The sequence below is a fragment of the Callithrix jacchus genome, chromosome 18 (genome assembly GCF_049354715.1).
Source record: "Callithrix jacchus isolate 240 chromosome 18, calJac240_pri, whole genome shotgun sequence".
In the NCBI taxonomy this organism is placed as follows: domain Eukaryota; kingdom Metazoa; phylum Chordata; class Mammalia; order Primates; family Cebidae; genus Callithrix; species Callithrix jacchus.
The window spans coordinates 22768101-22787503 of NC_133519.1; the positions used below are offsets into that span (position 1 = coordinate 22768101).

A 19403-nucleotide genomic window follows, 5' to 3' on the forward strand; every position below is an offset into this window, starting at 1 on the left:
ATCCAAGAAAGCCATGAAACCTTCAAAACTGCTTCATCACATGGAGACCAAGCACCCTGCATTAAAAGGCAAGCCTTTGGAGTTACAAAAAAAAAAACCATGAAAAACAAAAACAATTATTGAAGGCCACCACTTCATCAAGTGTGTCTGCACTCTGAGAATCATTCTTAGTGGCTAACCGCACTGTTAAAGCTAGCAAGCCCTTTACTATTTGGTGAAGAGCTGATCCTGTCTGCTGCTAAGGACATCTGTCATGACCTTTAAGGAGAGGCTGCAGTTCAAAAGGTGGCATGTGTACCTCTTTTGGCTTGTACTGTAACTAGGTGAATGCATGGAACAGCAGAGGATACTGAGGCACAATTGTTAGGATTAGTGGGTCACCGTGGTATGCAATCCAGGTTGACAAGTCTACTGATGTTGACAAGAAGGCATCAATGCTTGTTTCTGTCTGATATATTTTTCAGGAGGATGTGCATGAGGATATGTTATGTGTACTTTTGTTGCCAACCAACACGACAGCTGCAGAACTATTCAAGTTTTTGAATGATTACATGTCAGGAATACTGAATTGGTCATTTGGTGTTGGTATATGCACAGACAGAGCAGCTGCCATGACTGGACAGCTTTCTGGTTTCACTACCCGGGTCAAAGGGGTCATTTCTAAATGTTGAGTCTATGCACTGTGTCATCCATAGAGAAATGCTGGCTAGCTGAAAAATGTCACCTGAATGATATTTTGCAGGATGTGACTAAAATTATGAACATGAAAGTACCTGCCCTTAACTCACATCTGTTTGCACAGCTCTGTGAGGAGATGAAAGCAGAGCACACACATCTTCTCTTAGTGAGATGGCTTTCTAAAGGCAGATCACTGGCTAGAGTTTTTTAGTTACAAGAGCCACTCCAGAGATTTCTTTTAGAAAAACAATCACCACTAGCAGCACATTTCTGTGACACAGAATGAGTCACAAAACTTACTTGTATGACACATTCAACCTGCTCAACAAACTCAATGTGTCACTTCGGGAGAGATGGACAATTGTGTGCAGGTCAGCAGATAAAGTGGTTGCATTCAAAGACAAATTGAAATTATGGGAGCAACAAGTGAACACTGAGATTTCTGAAATGTTTCAAAAATCAGCAGAGATTTTGAAAGAGACTAAGCCAGGGCCTTCTTCCTCCCAGCTGGTGCATGATCACCTATTTCAGCTTTCAAGAGTTTAAGCATTACCTCCCAACCACAAAAGACCCCCAAACTGGGAAAGAATGAATCCACAACATATTTGTGAATAAACCAGGTGAATTGGCTTTGTCCGGGCTAGATCAACTGCTTCAGATCACAAATGACAGTGGGCTTAAAAGTATGCTTGAGACAACTTCAAATATCCATACATTCTGGATTAAAGTCAAGGCAGAATATTCTGAGATTGCCGCAAAAGCACTGAAAAGCCTGCTTCCATTTCTAACTTCCTGTCTTTGTGAAGCAGGTTTTCTGCAGTGACAGCAACCAAAACCAGATTAGGGAGTAGACGGAACATAAACAACACATTTGTGTGTCACTGTCTCCCCTCACCCCCAGATGGGACCGTCTAGTTGCAGAAAAACAAGCTCTGCCTCCCACTGATTCTACATTATGCTGAGTTGTATAATTATTTCATTACATACTACAATGTAAAAATAATAAAAATAAAGTGCACAATAAATGTAACATGCTTGAACCATCCCAAAACCATTCCCTCTCCCAATGGTATGTGGAAAAATTGTCTTCCACAAAACTGATTCCTGCTGCCAAAAATATTGGGAACCACTGGCCTACAACATATAGGCTAGATGTTTTACATACATATTATCTCAACATTACAATTACTGAGAAAGAAATTTCCACTGTTTCACAAATAGAATATAAGTCTCGGAAAGTTTTTACATCTAATAAATAATAAGATCAAAATTCAAATTAATCTGTTAGAATCCAGTGAAAGTCTAAACTTCATATACAATAGATCAGAAGAGAGATGCAAAGTTTAACAGTTACAGACCAGTATTGGTAGTATTAAAATTATCTTTAAAAAAAAAAGTAAATCAGAAGAGGGGGAGGTCAGCATTAAAAGCATAGGAAAAGGAAAGTATCAAAACAATGGCAGCATTCAAGCATAATCCAGGGAAGAAGACACCCTTAACTGAGGACCTAACCCATTTAAACACTGTAAAAACACTGGCCTAACAGCATTAAATAAATGAATCATTAACTCTCTCTTTCTAATTATAGTACATAATCAGCCAGCCACCTTCTAGCTATTATGTATCTCCCTTTACAGCTTGGTGACAGGAAAAAAGCATTTTAGCCTAGAATGTGAATGTTAGGTACATTTCCCATCGTAAATAGTAATTTGGCACCCAGATGTTGACACATCACTTCCATGTGAGCTTAGTATCATTCAACCAATCACTTAACTATATACTATTGCCCAAGCCCCATCAATCCAGAGTTACAGAAAAGACCAAATAATTATGAGAACCTGGGCCACACTGAATTTACCACAGTAAAGACAATCTATGAGGCTTCTTGGCAGCCAGTCGAATGGTGTTCCCAAGCAACACACTGACCTCAAATGCACCTTCTACTCTAACTCCATCAGCATTTATTTAGCCCTTCAGTGAAAGTCCTAAGAGTTCTATGAAATTTCAAATCTACCCTTCTTCTTCAACCCTCTACCTATCTCAGTGGACAGAGCATGCATAGTGATAAAAGAATGGAATTTGGAGTAAGGCAGACCTAGGTTCATTATCTTGACTCCACCATTAACTAGCTATTTGACTCTGGACAATTACTTAAATATGAGACTCTATTTTCTCATAAAATGGGCTAAACACCTATGTCAACAGGCCTGTTGTAAAGATCACATGAGATAATTCATTTAGCAAACGGGTTGCTAAATGTGACAGACACACTGTGCTAGATGATGGACACTGACAAGTATTAACTACACTCCCTGACAAATAGTAGGCATTTGGTAAATGCTACATTATTACTACTGTATTTCATCAAATCTAGGATGCCACTAATAATAACATACACCATTATTTTATGTGCTTCTAAGAACTAAAAAATGTCAGCCAATTAAACTATGGGATAGCGTTTATTATAAGACATAGCCCGATTTCAGATGTTAAAACCCGAAAAAAAACACATATTAAAATTGATTAAATAAGGTATTAATTCAACTCTTCATTATCTTTGGCTATGCTGTTTAGTTTTCCTGTCTTTGGTTTTGCCCTCTCCAAAGTATCCTCCAAAATCTAGATTACACATCTCACTTTGCACTAACCCCTCTCCCAATCTCTTCTTTAAAATACTTCATGCTTCACACTAGCAAAATGTTTAAACTTCTCAGAACAGTATTACAGCCCCTTCACTCTCACTCTCAGCTCACCTTCCCAACTTCACCTTACCAGCTCTTCAACATATCTAAACCAGACTGCATTAACTATGTCTGGATACTTCCACTCATCTTTGCCTCTGTTCTCTATTACTCTATCTGCCTAGATTTCCCCCAGTGCCCTTTCCCCTCTAGACTATGTGTTAAAATCATACTCAATATCTAGTACCCAGTTCAAATACCACCTCTGAAGATCCTTCCAAGATAAATGTCTTTGCTCTCTAGGGTAAAATCAATTGGCCATTCCTCTATAACATAATCCTAGTATATACTATGATCAGGAGCCACCCAAATTAAGAACTACTCTAAGGAAAGAACTCAGTCTTACTTATTTTATTTCCTGACAGCCTAATCCCAAGTTAAGAATTCAGTGTCTCAAATATCTGTGTCATATCTGTGTCTGAATTCTGGTTCTACCACTCCCTAGCAACATGACCTTGGGCAATCTACTTAACCTCAGACTCAGCATCTTCTTATAATGGGTATAACAAAACCTACCTTACAAGGTAAGGATTAAATGTAAAATGCCCGGCATACCAGAGCACTCAACAAACATTAGCTGTTGTTATTATCATCATTACTGTTTCATTATTTAAAAAAAAAGAAAAAGAAAGAAAGGGGACATTCAGGTATACTTAGTAAACTGGTTTCATTCATATTCTTATCTTCTCTACCCATATATGCTCTGACTTTGGCTTGGCAACTGGGGTTATAGGTAGAGGATATACTCTTCATGTACAGGTAATACATGTAACCTGTGCTAACATTCAAATACAGGTATGTTACAGAGGAATGAGGTCAATTCATTTCTAAACCTTCCTGAGTCTTACTTTCATTGTTACCTGACCCCTCAAGCCTCACCCTAATTCCTTAATCCTATCTCCTCACTCAAGATAGGGTTCCACTTATGACCATATACCTAAATAGGGCAATGCCTAACTTTCTTGTTATTGGGTAAATAATAACATCATTAATATACCCAGTCTTTTAATTGGCATTCACAAGAACTATTTTAGGTTGTTAATGGGATCTAATCGATTAGATACAGATGAATGTATTAATGCAGACTGAGTAATCATTAACAAGAACATTTAAATCCCTACTGACTCTTACAAAGAAACTTCATTCTTAAAATTTTAAAGCAATGTTTATACAGTGATGATAAGCCTTAAGGTACAGCAGTAAGCTGAAAGCCAATATTCTTATATCAAGCTCTGCTATCAGCTAGTTGGAAGACTCTGACCAGGTATCTTGGCATCTCTGCTCTTGATTTATTCATTTATAAAACAAAGGGGTTGAGAAGTTCTCTTTCAACTCTTAAAAGGATTAAAAATGACATTTTCACTAGAAAACTGAAAAAAACTAAAATTAGGCACTAAAAACTCAAGCAACTCACTTAAGCCATTCAGACATACTTAAGAACACACATGCAAATTTCACCTCAATTTTTAAAAAGAATATACAGAGTCTATAACTAAGGTGAATACAAGTTACAAGTGACAAGATTTACTTGTCAATTTACTTCACAGCCACCCAACTGTTCTCACCCGGTTTTCTTACCCTATACAAAAAGGTTAAGAGTGATTCATTAAGATAGGGAAAATATTAGTGAAAAATTAACAAAGCCATTTTCCATAAAAACCTAAACTGGACAAACTTGAAGAAACAAGCTTTGAGGCTCACTTTCCAAGTCAAAAATACTCTTAGCTAATCATTACTTAATATTGTTAAGCTCTGCAGAAGAAATAATTTTAATAGGAAATTTATTGCTCTTACTATGTGCCAGGCATTGTTCTAAACACTTTTCATATTTTAACTCATTTAATCCTCACAACAATCCTGTAAGTACTATTATTATCCCTGTTTTACAGATGAGGAAACTGAAGCACAAAAACAACTTGCCTGAAGTCACTCAACTAGTAAGTTAGTGGAGCTGGAATATAAACTCAGACAATCCGGCTTCAAAGTTTTTTCTATGTATTATTAACATACTAGCATATTATATAAAATAAGGAACAATAAAATGAATCAGGGTGATTGCATTAACTCTGCCACAAACCAAACCATACAACCTGAATCGTTTAATCTCTTGCCATTTGGGCAAAAAAGGAAATTAACTAAATAATCTTTAAAGTTCCTTAAGCCACTCCAACATTTCATGATTTATGATCCAGAAGCCAAACACCAAAACTGTGACATAGCAAACAGCTATGTCCATGTTAGTCTTCCTCTTTTTACCCTTATCACCTTACCTCCTTACCTTTTTCTTATGATTCATCTTCATAAGTTCCTTTATTTACCAGCTGGCTCTCTAGTAATAGTTACACTGACAACCTTGAAGGAAATATAATTTAACAGAGGTGAACACTATCCTACAGACTGCATTCTATTACCTCCAAACCATGCAGACCAAGACCTGGGATTAAAAATAGCCCAGCCATTACTTCACTGGGCTATAGAAAGGTCAGTGGTGCTTGAGAACAGGTCAGACCAGGCCTAAATGTATGTATGTATAACTGAATGGATTTATTCATTTTTCATAAAACAGTAGGATGTAGGAATTAAGAGCATGGGCTCTTGCAATCTCCACAATTAGCTATTCACAATTAGTATCAACATAATCAATTACATGGCTCCAAGATTCAGTCTCAGCCCTGCCCGTTCCCGCCCCTAGAAACAGAGCTAACAACCTAACAGCTTGCTATAAGAGATGTTTTTAAAGAGCTTACCACAGTGCCTGATACAGTAAGTGCTTAAAAAATAACAGCTGCTGTTACTGTCATTACTATTGTTATTTACAATTTCCGTACAAAAGCAAGAGCTCCACATCTGATTTGATTTGATTTCAAATTCTGGATCCATTTACTTACCAAGTATATAGCCTTAAGCAAATTACTGATGTCTGTAAGCCTGGGTTTCCTCATCAGTAAAATGGAGATAATAAATCACCTATCTTACAAAACTGTTGTGAACACTGAGATAACATATGTAAAGCAGCTAACACCTGGTCTCTAACTGCTCAATAAATGTTAATTCCTTTCTCCTTAATGACAAGCTTCCCAAACTTCTGCTAATTCAATTTAGAGAAAGGAGAGTGGAATTAGGGATCAGATGAGATCCAGGGAAGCCAACTTTCTTTTCTCTATTGTCCTTGCTCTGCAGCAGATATCAGACACTCTTCACCCAGGGGACTCCTTTATCCTCTTCTATGTTTGATAAGACCAGAGAACCTTTTTTCAGGCTATCTTCAAACTTTCTTCTGGAAGAAGTCCAGTGCTCCAAGGCAGTAACTCTCAAAATGCTTTTGGATCCTCAAAACCCTTTCAGGGAAACCAAGTAGTCAAAACTATTTTCATAATACCATAACTTCATTTGCTTTTTTAACTCTTACGCTTTCACGAGGATATAAAGGAGTTTTTCAGAGGCTACTGCTATGTGATGCCATATCTCTGATGGCTAGTAGAAGGTGTGCTTATACACTCATGTTTTAAACATTTCTCAGTTTTCATTTCTAATACAGTATATGTATCATGGACACTGGAATCCTCAATAACTGTTAAGAGTTTTTTTTTTTTTTTACAGTCCAGAAGTCTTTTATTTTTTTTAACACCTATTATGCCATGAATTCACAGGGAATAGGTTCCAGCAGCTCAGGCTCCTTCCCATTGGTTCTCACAAAGTGTGCTTCTCTGGGTGGAACAGGCTGTCGCTTCAGTTGGACCCAGGTACCTTTCTCTCGGGCTTCCTTCTTTTTCTGATCATTTTCCTTCACACGTTTTAGGAAGCTATCTCGGCTCTTAGAGTGCTTGATGTGCTCAATACGCACATTAATTCTCTTGGCAAGAATCTTGCCCTTAACTTGTTTGTTTACAACAATGCCAACAGCATGCTGGGTAACATTGTAGACTCTTCCAGTTTTGCCATGATAACATTTGTGGGGCATTCCTTTTTGAACAGTACCCATTCCCTTGATGTCTACAATATCACCTTTCTTATAGATTCGCATATATGTGGCCAAAGGAACAACTCCGTGTTTTCTAAAAGGCCTAGAGAACATGTATCGAGTGCCTCTCCTCTTTCCCTTTGTGTTAGTCATTTTGGCGAATTACTCTGCGGCCACAAGGTAGCAGTTCAAGTCTGTCAAACGCTTAGCACCCAGGACAATAACTGTTAAGAGTTTTAAGTGGTCCTGAGACCAAAAAGTTTTAGAACCACTGAGACTCTAAGGTATAAAAAAAAGCCCACAAAGCACATGGATTACTCTATGAATTCCAACTTTGCCAAATTTAGCCTAGATAAGTAACTCACACAAAAATAACCAAGAAACTTCCCACTTTTCTCTATGATTAAATTTCAGTCCTTCAATCTTCAAAAAAAATCACTTGTTCATTAGTTATTTACAAATAGTCAGTGATAAAACTGGATTTTAGGATTTATATCTGATTTCTGGTCCAAGGTCTTTCTAATATAGCAGGTCATCCTCAATTAATAAGAGATGACTGGCCGGGGGTGATAGCTCATGCCTGTAATCCTAGCATTTTGGGAGGCCAAGGTGGGCAGATCACCCAAGGTCAGGAGTTCAAGATCAGTCTGACAAACATGGTGAAACCTCCATCTCTTCTAAAAATACAAAATTAGCCAGGCGTGGTGGTGAATACCTATAATCCCAGCTACTTGAGAGGCTGAGGCAAGAGAATCACTTGAACCCAGAAGGCGGAGGTTGCAATGAGCCAAGATTGTGCCATTGCACTGCAGTCTGGGCAACAAGAGCAAAACTCCATCTCAAAAAATTAAATAAAAATAAAAATAAGAGATGACTACACTTTCTTAATATATTAAGCCTCTCGTTACACAGATTGTGAAAATTTTAAGTTATGTTTACAGTAAATTAATTATATTTTCCTTTGACTCCCTAGCAAATAAACCATTTTTGAAGGGTTATTGTTTTTTGTTTTTTTCCCAGACGAAGTCTCACTATGTTACCCAGGCTGAAGGGCAGTGTATACTTTAGTAGAGACGTGATTTCACCATGTTGGCCAGGCTGGTCTCAAACTCCTGACTTAAATGATCTGCCTACCTTGGCCTCACAAAGTACTGGGATTACAGGTGTGAACCACCGTGCCCAGCCTAATTTTTAAAAGATTTTCTGATCATACCACACTTGCTTGGTGATGGGAAGAAATAGGTGACTAGCAGTCTGACTAAACAAATGAGACTGTAAAGGGATATAACTTAAGTTATACAAAAGTAATTCAAATTTATAAATAACCATGTTCCAAGTCCTCAATCTTCAGTCCTCCTTTTATACACCATGTTTTAATTTTGAAAATACTATGTTGACTGAAAGACAAAATCAAACTCAACATACACACAAATTTGGTGTGTGTGTGTGTGTGTGTGTGTGTGTGTGTGTGTGTTGGTTTTCTTCTGCTATTTTTAAGGTACTGAAAGCATTGAATGACAAAAGAGCCTATAGCAAAGAAAAACTTCTGTAAATTTGTGGAATGAACAAATGATTTGTAAGGTATCTGTTCATGAGCTTTCTCTGCTGGCTTCTTTCAGCATTTACTAGATAAGGAGAGGACTGAAAAGGCTAATACACTGGGCAAGAACCCGGGTGAATGCTGACACTCTCTCGTTCCCAAAGGCCACCTCAATACCAGGCAACCCACAAACTAGCTGTGGTTAATCTGTACAAGTTGGGCAAAGTCTTCCAAATTTTTATTATGTCAAATCCCTATTTTTAAAGAAAGTTTTATTATGTATTTCCAATATATGCATATTTATTAATTATACCCATCTATATCTGTGTACAATGTAAAACAAAATTGTTTAAAAAAGAAGTTTTAAAAAAATGACACAAGAATAAAATAATTTTTACCTTTCATTTATGAAATAGTACAAAAATATTTTTGATCTAAGAAATTATCAATAACAATGCCTTTAGAGAACCTAACTGGAAAGTTTCATTATTTTTTTAAAATTTTCTTTAAAAAAACAAAGAAAAATTTAAACAAATAAAATCTTAACATTTTATGATACAGCATTTCAAAGGTCTAGTTCAAAGTTCAGAAATGATTTTATTTTAAAACTTAATTATAATGGCTACAAACTAAAAAACAGACCTCACGAAGGTAAGTATATAATATATATACTTAGGGTCAAGATCACTGTGACTGACAGTAAACGTAAAACCATACTTTAAAGAGTTAGTTTAGGCCAGGAGTGGTGGTTCATGCCTGTAATCCCAGCACTTTGGGTGGCCAAGGCAGGTAGATTACTTGAGGCCAAGAGTTCAAGACCAGCCTGGCCAACATGGTGAAACCCCATCTTTACTAAAAATACAAAAATTAGCTGGGTGTAGTGGTGCACACCTGTAATCCCAGCTACTCAGGAGGCTGAGGTATGGGAATGACTTGAACCTGTGAGACGGAGGTTGCAGTGAGCTGAGATCAGGCCACTGTACTCCAGCCTGGGTGACAGAGTAAGGCTCCGTCTCAGGGGGGAAAAAAAAGGAATTAGCTTAATGATTTTTAAATTTTTGGCAAACTTCTTGTCAAGTCTACTAAAGTATCATTGTTTTTATCTGTAATTTGGCTGCCAAAAAGCTAGTACCAGAAAGTAGAAACGTCAGCTCTGTCATTTTCTTGTTGTTCACTTGTGCTTGCATTATTGGTATTATTGTTATGGCATCTTTACAGGAGTCTTTTTAAGACGTGTATTTCCTAGGGGTGGATTTAGCTAAAACTAGATAAAAATTTACAGATTTATTTAACTACACACCCATAACTGGATTAATGTTTATCTGCAAAAGTGAACAAATAAGTGAGAAAGCCACTGGCAATCCTTCTGTGTTCCTCTGAATATCTGTGTATGACCTCCTTAGCAGGAGTATTGCATCAATTCATTTATTAAATACTAGTAAAATTTTATTTCTTCCTTTTCTAATGCATAAAAGTGATTAAAATTAACAGTTCTGTCTCCCCTTACTTTTCATTTTTTTGAATGGAGTCTCCCTCTGTTGCCAAGGCTGGAGTGCAGTGGCACGATCTCAGCTCACTGCAACCACCACCTCCCAAGTTCAAGTGATTCTCCTGCCTCAGCCTCCTGAGTAGCTGGCACTACAGGCATGCACTACCATGCCCAGCTAATTTTTGTTTTTTTAGTAGAGATGGGGTTTCAACATTCACCATGTTGGCCAGGATGGTCTTGATCTCTTGACCTCATGATCCGCCCACCTTGGCCTTCCAAAGTGTTGGGATTACAAGCGTAAGGCACTGCACCTGGGCCCCTTAGTTTTCTAATACTGTCTTCTCTTACTCCATGGGAGTTTTAGGTACACTGCTTTGGGGCCTACACCTCAAATATACCTGAAATTCCTACCCAGCACAACTCAAATCATTCTCTTAAATGCTTCCCAGATTAGGACTGAATTTGAAGCTAGGACTAATTTTCCATTGTCAACCCAGGTCAAACAAGATTCTTAGGTTCCTATGATCTGGGCCTTTAACCAAAACCTGATCCAAAACCAACCTTCAGGGATAAACAGACAAGTATAATCTTTCCAGGATACTCTCACAAACACACTTAAAGGTAATGAAGAATAGTTATAGCTTCCTGTTTTTACAACATTCATTCACTCACTTAAGAAACATTTGTAAATGCCAACTATCTCACTGACGCGATCATTTACAAGTGTTACCTTAAATATACTATACTATATTTTCATTTACAAAAGTGTCTGAAAGAAAAAGTGTGGTTTGTGCCCCATCGGGTGGCCAAACTGGAAATTTCAAACAAGTTACAGCAAGGCAAGTTAACCCTACCTAATCAACATAATACCTTTGGGAAACTGAAGCCTGTAACACGAGAATTCCCATGAGAGAGTTCTATAAATGAAAATCATAATAATGGTATGGTAATTTTCCTTATACTTGAATACAAGGGAAGTATAGTGCATGCAGAACCTCTCTTTTCCAAAATCCTGCAATAAAAAATTAATTCATGACCATCTCTATTTAGGTTAAATAAGAGAGTTTCATTGGGTTAACATCTTATTCACAGATCAAAATATCATCAAACATTTTTGAAAGATATTATTAATTTTAAAGGACGGTATTATTAGTCCTGTAAGTTCTGTCTTCTTCATATATCAAACATAATTAAACCATTAAAAAACACAGAATTTTAGAGCTGGATGAGTCCTTGAATAATATGGGGTTGTGAGCTTAGAAATCAAGTCCAATTCTCTAACATTAAGGAAACTTAGATGTTTCTTAGCTAAAAGAAAACATGATTTCATCAGGATCACACAGTGTGACCTGACTCTCAAGGCTTACATGTGCTCAAGAGACATACACACATATTCCTAACAAGTGGCTTAACCCCTCTGGACCTTAGTTTCCTTGTCTGGAAAAACAAGGTAGATAATCTTTAAATTCCCTGTTAGCTCTAAAATCCTGTACTTTAGAAACCTTGTTATTTTAGTATCGTACAAAACAATGTATATACTGGAAAAAAATCATTCCTGGGTCCTGAGAAACCAAAGAAATACAGGGTCCTAGAGAAAGTCAGCAACCTAACACACCAAATATATTTGCTTCCCTTGCTAATATTCTGCAAAATATTAACATGGTCATACTAGTCCATTTGGTTGAAACCAGTCTCAGTTAATTTTGATTAATCAATTGCAGAGCTTTAAAATATATAATCACTAATTCTGATTTTTTTTCAAAAAGCCCTTATAAAGATTTATTGATGTTCTATTTTATATGCCAAGATTGATACTAAAACAGATTACTGGAAACAGAAATAGTCTCTGTTTGTTTGTGATTATTCTTTGTAAAAACTACTTACAAGGGGATTGAATATATTTTCTTTCTATGGCTTCTCCATGCTGGTCTATTATTTTATGCTTTTATGCTTTATTATTCTGCCTATGAAGACAATCTATGTACACCACAACTTATTTTTAAATTTAAAAAATATAATAATTTTCAGGATATTGGTGGGTTATTACCATCAATAATTTTAACAATTCAAGGAATAAAAACTATTAAAAGTTAAATCAAAAACTTATAAATTAGACTGGGCCTTGAAAAGCTCTGGCCCCTATATACTTAGTTAATGGAGGAAGAAAGAGCCTGGGAAAGGCAAAAAAGATTGTCCCAGGTCTCATGGCTAACACATACAAAAACTACCATTTATTATGTTACCATATATACATATTATATATAATTCAATATGATTATAGATGTAAAACAAAATTTTCAGAGTCTAATTCTCTGCTTATTTCAAGTAATATTTAATATAGCAAAATGACACAAAAAACAAAGAAGCTGAACAGTTCATACTGATTCACAACACTAGAAAGCACCCTAGGCTAGAAACCAAGGGTAATACACCAAAATTTCACCACCAGTGCTTGAAAAACAAATCCTAGCATCTGTTCTACTGACAGTGTTTAAAGAGTATCATCTTCATATGAAAACCTACAGTTTAATTCATTATGAAAAGGTCTTTTTCCCTAAAAGGATGTCCTTTTTCCCTAAAGTTTTAAACTGCTAAAATTCCTGGACTCTATAGACTCTTATTTACATCTCTCTATTACTTTTAAAGGAATAGCAGCAAGTCTTCAGAAACAATACACAAAACAAAAATTCCAATCCTATCAAAAATTCTTTGACTCCAATTTACAAAGAAAGGTGTCCCTTATTTAATTTTGCCTACTAAACGAGTTTATCTAGGACAGGAGTCATACAGTAGGAACTCTCTGCAGAATCAAATTTCAATTATCCACAACAAATGAATTTTTCAAAACATAATTTATAACTGGCCTGAGAAAGATAATGCAGACACAACTCACTCTCAGAAATTTTGCACCTCTGTGACCAACCTACCGTAAATATTTATGAACAGTACCCAAGTAGACTATGTGAATGAGGAGTCCCAGAATCACTGTGGTTCCTCCAGCCACAAAAGTGACATTTACAAATGAAGAGGGTTCACTCTCAAACTAAATTATGCTTCTCTTTCCAGTCCTAGGTATTGCAAATTAATACAATTCTATGAAATAGTTAAATGTTGAAATACTTAAAATGAATCATAGCATACATCCAGCCACTAGTACTTCTGCCCCAAGCATTCCGTGCTTTATAACAAATATAAGATGTGCTTCAGCATGCTCCTGTCCTGTGCCTCTATGAAGAACTGGCAGTGGTGCTGAAAATTACTACTAGAAAGATGACAGACCAATACCCTTCTTTCAATAAAAACCATCATTTGGACTCCAGCCAGGGTTTTAAACCCGAATGTTATTAGAAACAATAAATCAACTCTGAAGGCTGAAATGTTAGTCCCTTATTTCATTCATTCTTACAAAACACCGCCACAGAACACTGTAAGAAATTAAGTGACAGGAAAGAATTATTAATTCCTGGTCTTTTATTTCTAGCAATAATCAAATACTCTAGGTTACAATATTTCACAATATTCAAGATTCTGTCTTCCTCAATATCACAATGGCTATATGAATAAATGCTATTGCCCAAACCTCCTATCACTAAACTTATATGAAAATTAAATGGGGAACTAAAATAGTTTAATTCATAAAATCTAGCTAGGTTATGTGTGTTCATATTGATTTTATATTCTTTGTTCCTGCACACAAAATGAATGAATTCCTGGAGGTTACAGATAAGTCTGTCTTTCTCTATCCAGGAGCTGAACTGCCAGCTACTGAGAATAACCAATTGCAATGCTTAAAGCCTCTTAGGTATCTTGTCTTCTGAATATATAAATGGGTTCATTATCTTTACTTTTCCCTGTATTAATGTAAGATTCCTTACTATCTATTAAATCCCTTCCAGGAGTGTTAGCACAGAAATTGAAAGGGAATGGGGAGCATGATTTCTGTAATACCCAGGTAAGGTATATTGTTTACAATATACCAATTTTCTCCCCAGCTAGCAAAAACTTAACAGAAAATATAAAAATGTAATTATCTTCCCTCCATTCCAAAACAAGAGGCAAAAACAGATGTTATTACTCTGTAGACTTCATGCAATCAGTTAAAAAGAGTCTTATTATCAACGCAGAATAGTTGATTACAACGTGTTTACAAAAACTATAACCACTGCATATGTGATACACACTTAAGTCAAGTTTCAACCCCGTTACAAAGCCTTTGTCAATAGCGGGCAAGTGAGAAAAAGCCGAAGGGCTCTGTGGAATGAAGGAAATCACTGGAGGGGCTTCTCTTGGAAGAGGATTCCCTGGTGAGAGGTGAGGAGAGAGAAACAAGACCTAACCTTGGCGAGGGGGCGCTCTCCCAGGGTGGGGACGAGAGGTCAGGGCGAGTGGGGAGAAGGGGATTAGCGTGGAACTGCCGCGCCCCGGAGCTGCCCTCGCACCGCGACTCCCCCACCTGCAGCTCACCCTCCCACCGTTCCGCGGCCCCGGCCCGGGCTGCGCCTGTCCTCCCGGCCCTCCGCCTGCATATCCGTTACCCCGGCGGCAGCGGGGCTGCGGGGGAGGGGAAGGGCAGCAGGGCCAGGAGGCTGCCGGCCGCGGCGGGGATGCCGCAGTGGCTCCCCGCGGCAGCTGGTCAAAGTCTGCCCGGGCATAGTGAGGCAGCCGAAGCGGAAGGCGGCGGTGGACGTCAGGGCGACAAGGTGGCCCCTCCGAATCCTCCCACACCCCGGCCGCTGCCAGTACCTCATACTGGATGTATTGCTTCCTCCACTCGGGAGTGATGTGCGCAGAGAGGTGCTCGGCGAACTTCATCCTGCCGTCTCCCCCTCACTCCCACTCGGGTCCAGCAGCTACAGGCGGCGGCGGCGGCAACAGCGACTCCGACTCCTCCCCACATGGGCCCAGGCGCGGCGCGGCTCTGCGCTTCTCTCCTCCTCCGCCGCCGCCGAGGTCTCTTCAGAGCCGCCCGCCCGCCATCTTCCTCCTCCTCTCCATAGCTCCGCCCCTCCCCGCCCTCTAGACGTCATCGCCATGGTAACCGCCTACACCGCCCTGACCAAGGGGGTGCTGTAAGGGGTGGGGTTTGGGTACGTTTCTTAAGACTCCGCCCCTTATGGGCTGTACGTGCTCAGGCCCCTCCCCGGACCTCTTCAGTCTAGCTCCTTGGCCTATAGCTGCTGCTCTACCGCCGGCCTGGGAAGCAGCAGTGTTGTTATTGCAATTAATATTAATACCGTAGCAACAATGATCCACACAAGACGTTTATGTTCACAAAGAACTGTGGAAATATTTTCCGTTTTAATATTTATTCTTCATAAAACCTTTTGGCTTTTGGTTTTGGAATCAGGACTAATCCTAACTAAGTTGCTAAAGCAGATAGTTCACGACTAAATAAATGTATTTAAAGGAACAGTATTTTACATAATCTAGGTGCTCAATAAATGCTCGTTGAATTTAATTAAAGACATCAATGCCAAAAAGTGCATGCTGCTTATGACTTTCAGTGTAATTGTCTAATCCCGGGGGCTATCAGAAAGACCATTAAAAACACCAAGCGCAGGTACCAACTGCAATTGTAAACTGAGCTTCCTAAGGTTGGGGGTGAGGGTTGGGAGGGAAAACAATGTTCGAAGGAAAGAGAACCCCCTAGAAGTACAGCTCTAAGCCCACCCCAGTATACCAGAAACAAGCCCAGTGTCCAGGCTGAACTGTCCCTGGGAAACATGGGAAGAGTCACTCATATAGCTCTGTACTACATTGAGTGTGGGAGTGATTGTCTTGGAAGACTCGATTTAAGACAGAAACCCAGGTCCTGCCCTGGGTGGAGGAGACATAATAATTTATTGAGGACTCACTGTCCCTGTACCGAGTACTGTTCTAAACCTCTTACATGTACTTTGTCCCTTAATTCTAACAATTGTTTTTCAGTCTTGCTCTGTTGCCCAGGCTGGAATGCAATAACACCATCATGGCTCACTGAAGCCTTGACCTCACAAATTTCAGCAATCCTCCCACCCCGGCCCCCTGAGTAGCTGGGACTACAGGTGCACACCACCAGGCCAAGCTAACTTTTTTGTTTATTTTTGGGAGAGATGTGGGTCTTGCTATATTGCCCAGGCTGGTCTTGAGCTCCCGAGCTCAAACAATCCTCCCACCTAGGCCTCCTAAAGTGCTGGAATTTCAGGCATGAGCCACAGTGGTCAGCCTAACCCTCACAATTTTGATAAGACTTCAAGATTTACTATGGAACTACTATGCCTGGGGCAGTATTCTGAGATATAAATCTCTGCTGTAGTCTTTTGTTTCTCCATGTACTTTTTCCCTTTCCCTTCCCCTTAATTCATGCCAATAGGGGTTCTGCAATCATTTCCCCAGGAGACAGATGACAGGAGATGGAAAATAGACATAGGCTATGAGTCTTTCTGGCTTTTTCTGTATAAAAGCCTTTACCTCTGGTAAAGGGTAATCAGGGTCAAAAAGAAAGAGAGAAAGAGAGAGAAAAAGGAAAGGAAGAAAGCAAGAAAGAAAAAAAAGAGTGAGGACTCCTCTCACTTCAGACCTCCCTCTGCTCACCATAAATATTCCCCTCTGCTGGAGGTAAACCTTGCCAGGAGAAAGAGACAGGCAAAAAGGAACGTCTGTGCTACCAGGAAGGAGGCAAGACCACAGAAAGGAAATGGCTGTATGTTGCACCTGGGAAGAGGGAAACAGGGACAGCTACAAAAGAGATTCCTATTCCTGGGCCTTCAGCCAGTCATGGACTAGAATGGTAAATTCTTAGTAGCAACCCTGGTGGACCATGGCACGTTGCTCCCAGCAGCACCTACACACCTTAATTGTGCACAAAATTCTGGAACATGGCCCAACCCAAGGAAGTAAGAAAACCCTCAAAACTCTCTCTAAAAAACAATAATTCTTGATTTTTCTCATGCCTGATCCAGAGCCCTGCCACCCAGGACATGACAATGTTAATTTATCCACAGAAGTAGATTTAATAATAAATTTCCTACCAGGCTCAGTGGCTCACGCCTGTAATCCCAACACTTTGGAGGCTGAGGTTGGAGGATCACCTGAGGTGAGGAGTTCAAGACCAGTCTGCCTAATATGGTGAAACCCCATCTCTACTAAAAATACAAACATTAGCAGAATGTGGTGGTACACACCTGTAGACCCAGCTACTCAGGGAGCTGAGGTGAGAGAATCACTTGAACCAGGGAGGTGGAGGTTGCAGTGAGCTGAGATTGCACCACTGCACTCCAGCCTGGGTGACAAAGCAAGACCCTGTCTCATAATAAATAAATAAATTTCCTATTCCCAGCATTATTTTTGGATGTTTTACTGATAGAATCATCAAATACTTAGTATTTATTGAACACCGATTCTGATTTACTCTGAATCAGGAGAGCCCCCCACTTAGACTTTCTTTTGTGAATAGGCAAACAGCCCTTCATTAACAAAGCTTTATTGAGACCTATGATATTCCAGTCATGTCACTTTAGGAATGAAGGACAGTTCAAAAATAAATAAGACTCTGTCTTTTCCTTGGAGGAAATCACAATTTAGTCAGAAAGATGGATCCAGGTGTGGTGGCTCACACCTATAATCCCAGCCCTTTGGGAGGTCGAGGTGGGCAAATCATTTCAGATCAAGAGTTCAAGACCAGCCAACATGGTGAAACCCCATCTCTACTAAAAATACAAAAAAAAAGAAAAAATTAGCCAGGCCTGGTGGCACATGCCTGTAATCCCAGCTATTCAGGAGGCTGAGGCACAAGAATTGCTTGAACTCAGGAGGCAGAGGTTGCAGTGAGCCAAGATTGCGCCACTGCACTCCAGCCTGGGAGACAGAGCAAGACTCCATCTCAAGTCTCAAAAAAGAAAAGAAAAAGATGGGAAGATAGACCAACAGTTCTTAAACTACCATGCGATACATGTTATAATTGAGGTATGTGTAAGGAAACAAACATCCAAGGATCAGAGAACTGAGTTTGAAATCCAGTCTTAGCTAACTATCTGACAGGGAAAAGGACACCCCAAAGATCCCAAAGGCAAAAAGCAAAAAGTCAGAATTGTTTTTGTTTGTTTGTTTGTTTGTTTGTTTGTTCATTAGTTTTTTGAGATGAAGTCTCACTCTGTCGCCCAGCCTGGAGTGCAGTGGCACAATCTTGGCTCACTGCAACCTCCGCCTCCCAGATTCAGGCAATTCTCCTGCCTCAATCTCCTGAGTAGCTGAGATTACAGGTGTATGCCACCATGCCCAGCTAATTTTTGTATTTTTAGTAGAGACAAGGTTTCACCATGTTGGTCAGGCCGGTCTCAAACTCCTGATCTCATGATCCACCCGCCTTGGGCTCCCAAAGTGCTGGGATTACAGGCATGAGCCACTGTGCCCGGACCAGAATTGTTAAATCACAACAGGTAATTTTCCAACCAGAGTATCCTTTAAAGCAGCCAAATGTCCTCTCTCAAAGAAACTGTCTGAAATGGTTTGGCTGTGTCCCCACCCAAATCTTATTTTGAATTGTAGTTGCCATAATCCCCATGTGTCTTGGGAGGAACCTGGTGGCAGATATCATGGGGTCAGGTTTTCCTTTGCTGTTTTTGTGATACTGGATATGTCTCATGAGATCTGATGGTTTCATAAAAGGAAGTTCCCCTGCACACACTCTCTTGTCTGCCGCCACCTAAGACCTGCTTTTGCTCCTTTTTCACCTTCTGCCATGATTGTGAAGCCTCCCCAGCCATGTGGAACTATGGGTCCATTAAGCCTCTTTTCCTTTATAAGTTATCCAGTCTTGGGTATGTCTTCATTAACAACATGAAAATGGACTAATACATTTCCCTGCTCTTGCCCCTTGTCTCCCAGTCTGGCTCCCACATCACCCGAGTGCACTCCCCTTACTGTATTGTCAATAATAATTTGTATCAGACTATGAGGTCCTTGAAGACAAACTGCTCATCTCTTGTTTTCTCCAATTTAGCACAGTGCCTGGCA

General features: G+C 39.3%; 1 protein-coding gene, 1 long non-coding RNA gene and 1 pseudogene across 3 annotated transcripts in view; 1 reads left to right on the forward strand and 2 right to left on the reverse strand.

The window, feature by feature from the left end:
- Window positions 1-15404, reverse strand: part of XPR1 (xenotropic and polytropic retrovirus receptor 1) — a 233740-nt gene extending 218336 nt beyond the window's left edge. Inside the window, exon 1 of the mRNA XM_002760310.6 lies at window positions 15153-15404. Coding sequence (XP_002760356.1) covers window positions 15153-15221 — 69 coding nt within the window. The 5' untranslated portion in view covers window positions 15222-15404. The remainder of the gene's footprint in view (window positions 1-15152) is intronic.
- LOC118149215 (uncharacterized) overlaps window positions 1-19403 on the forward strand; it is a 69737-nt gene that overhangs the window by 6495 nt on the left and 43839 nt on the right. For both annotated transcript variants that reach the window (XR_013529479.1, XR_004736537.3), the window contains exon 2: window positions 5309-5356. This is a non-coding gene — a long non-coding RNA (uncharacterized LOC118149215). The remainder of the gene's footprint in view (window positions 1-5308; window positions 5357-19403) is intronic.
- LOC100413761 (ribosomal protein L21 pseudogene) lies at window positions 6918-7587 on the reverse strand (annotated as a pseudogene).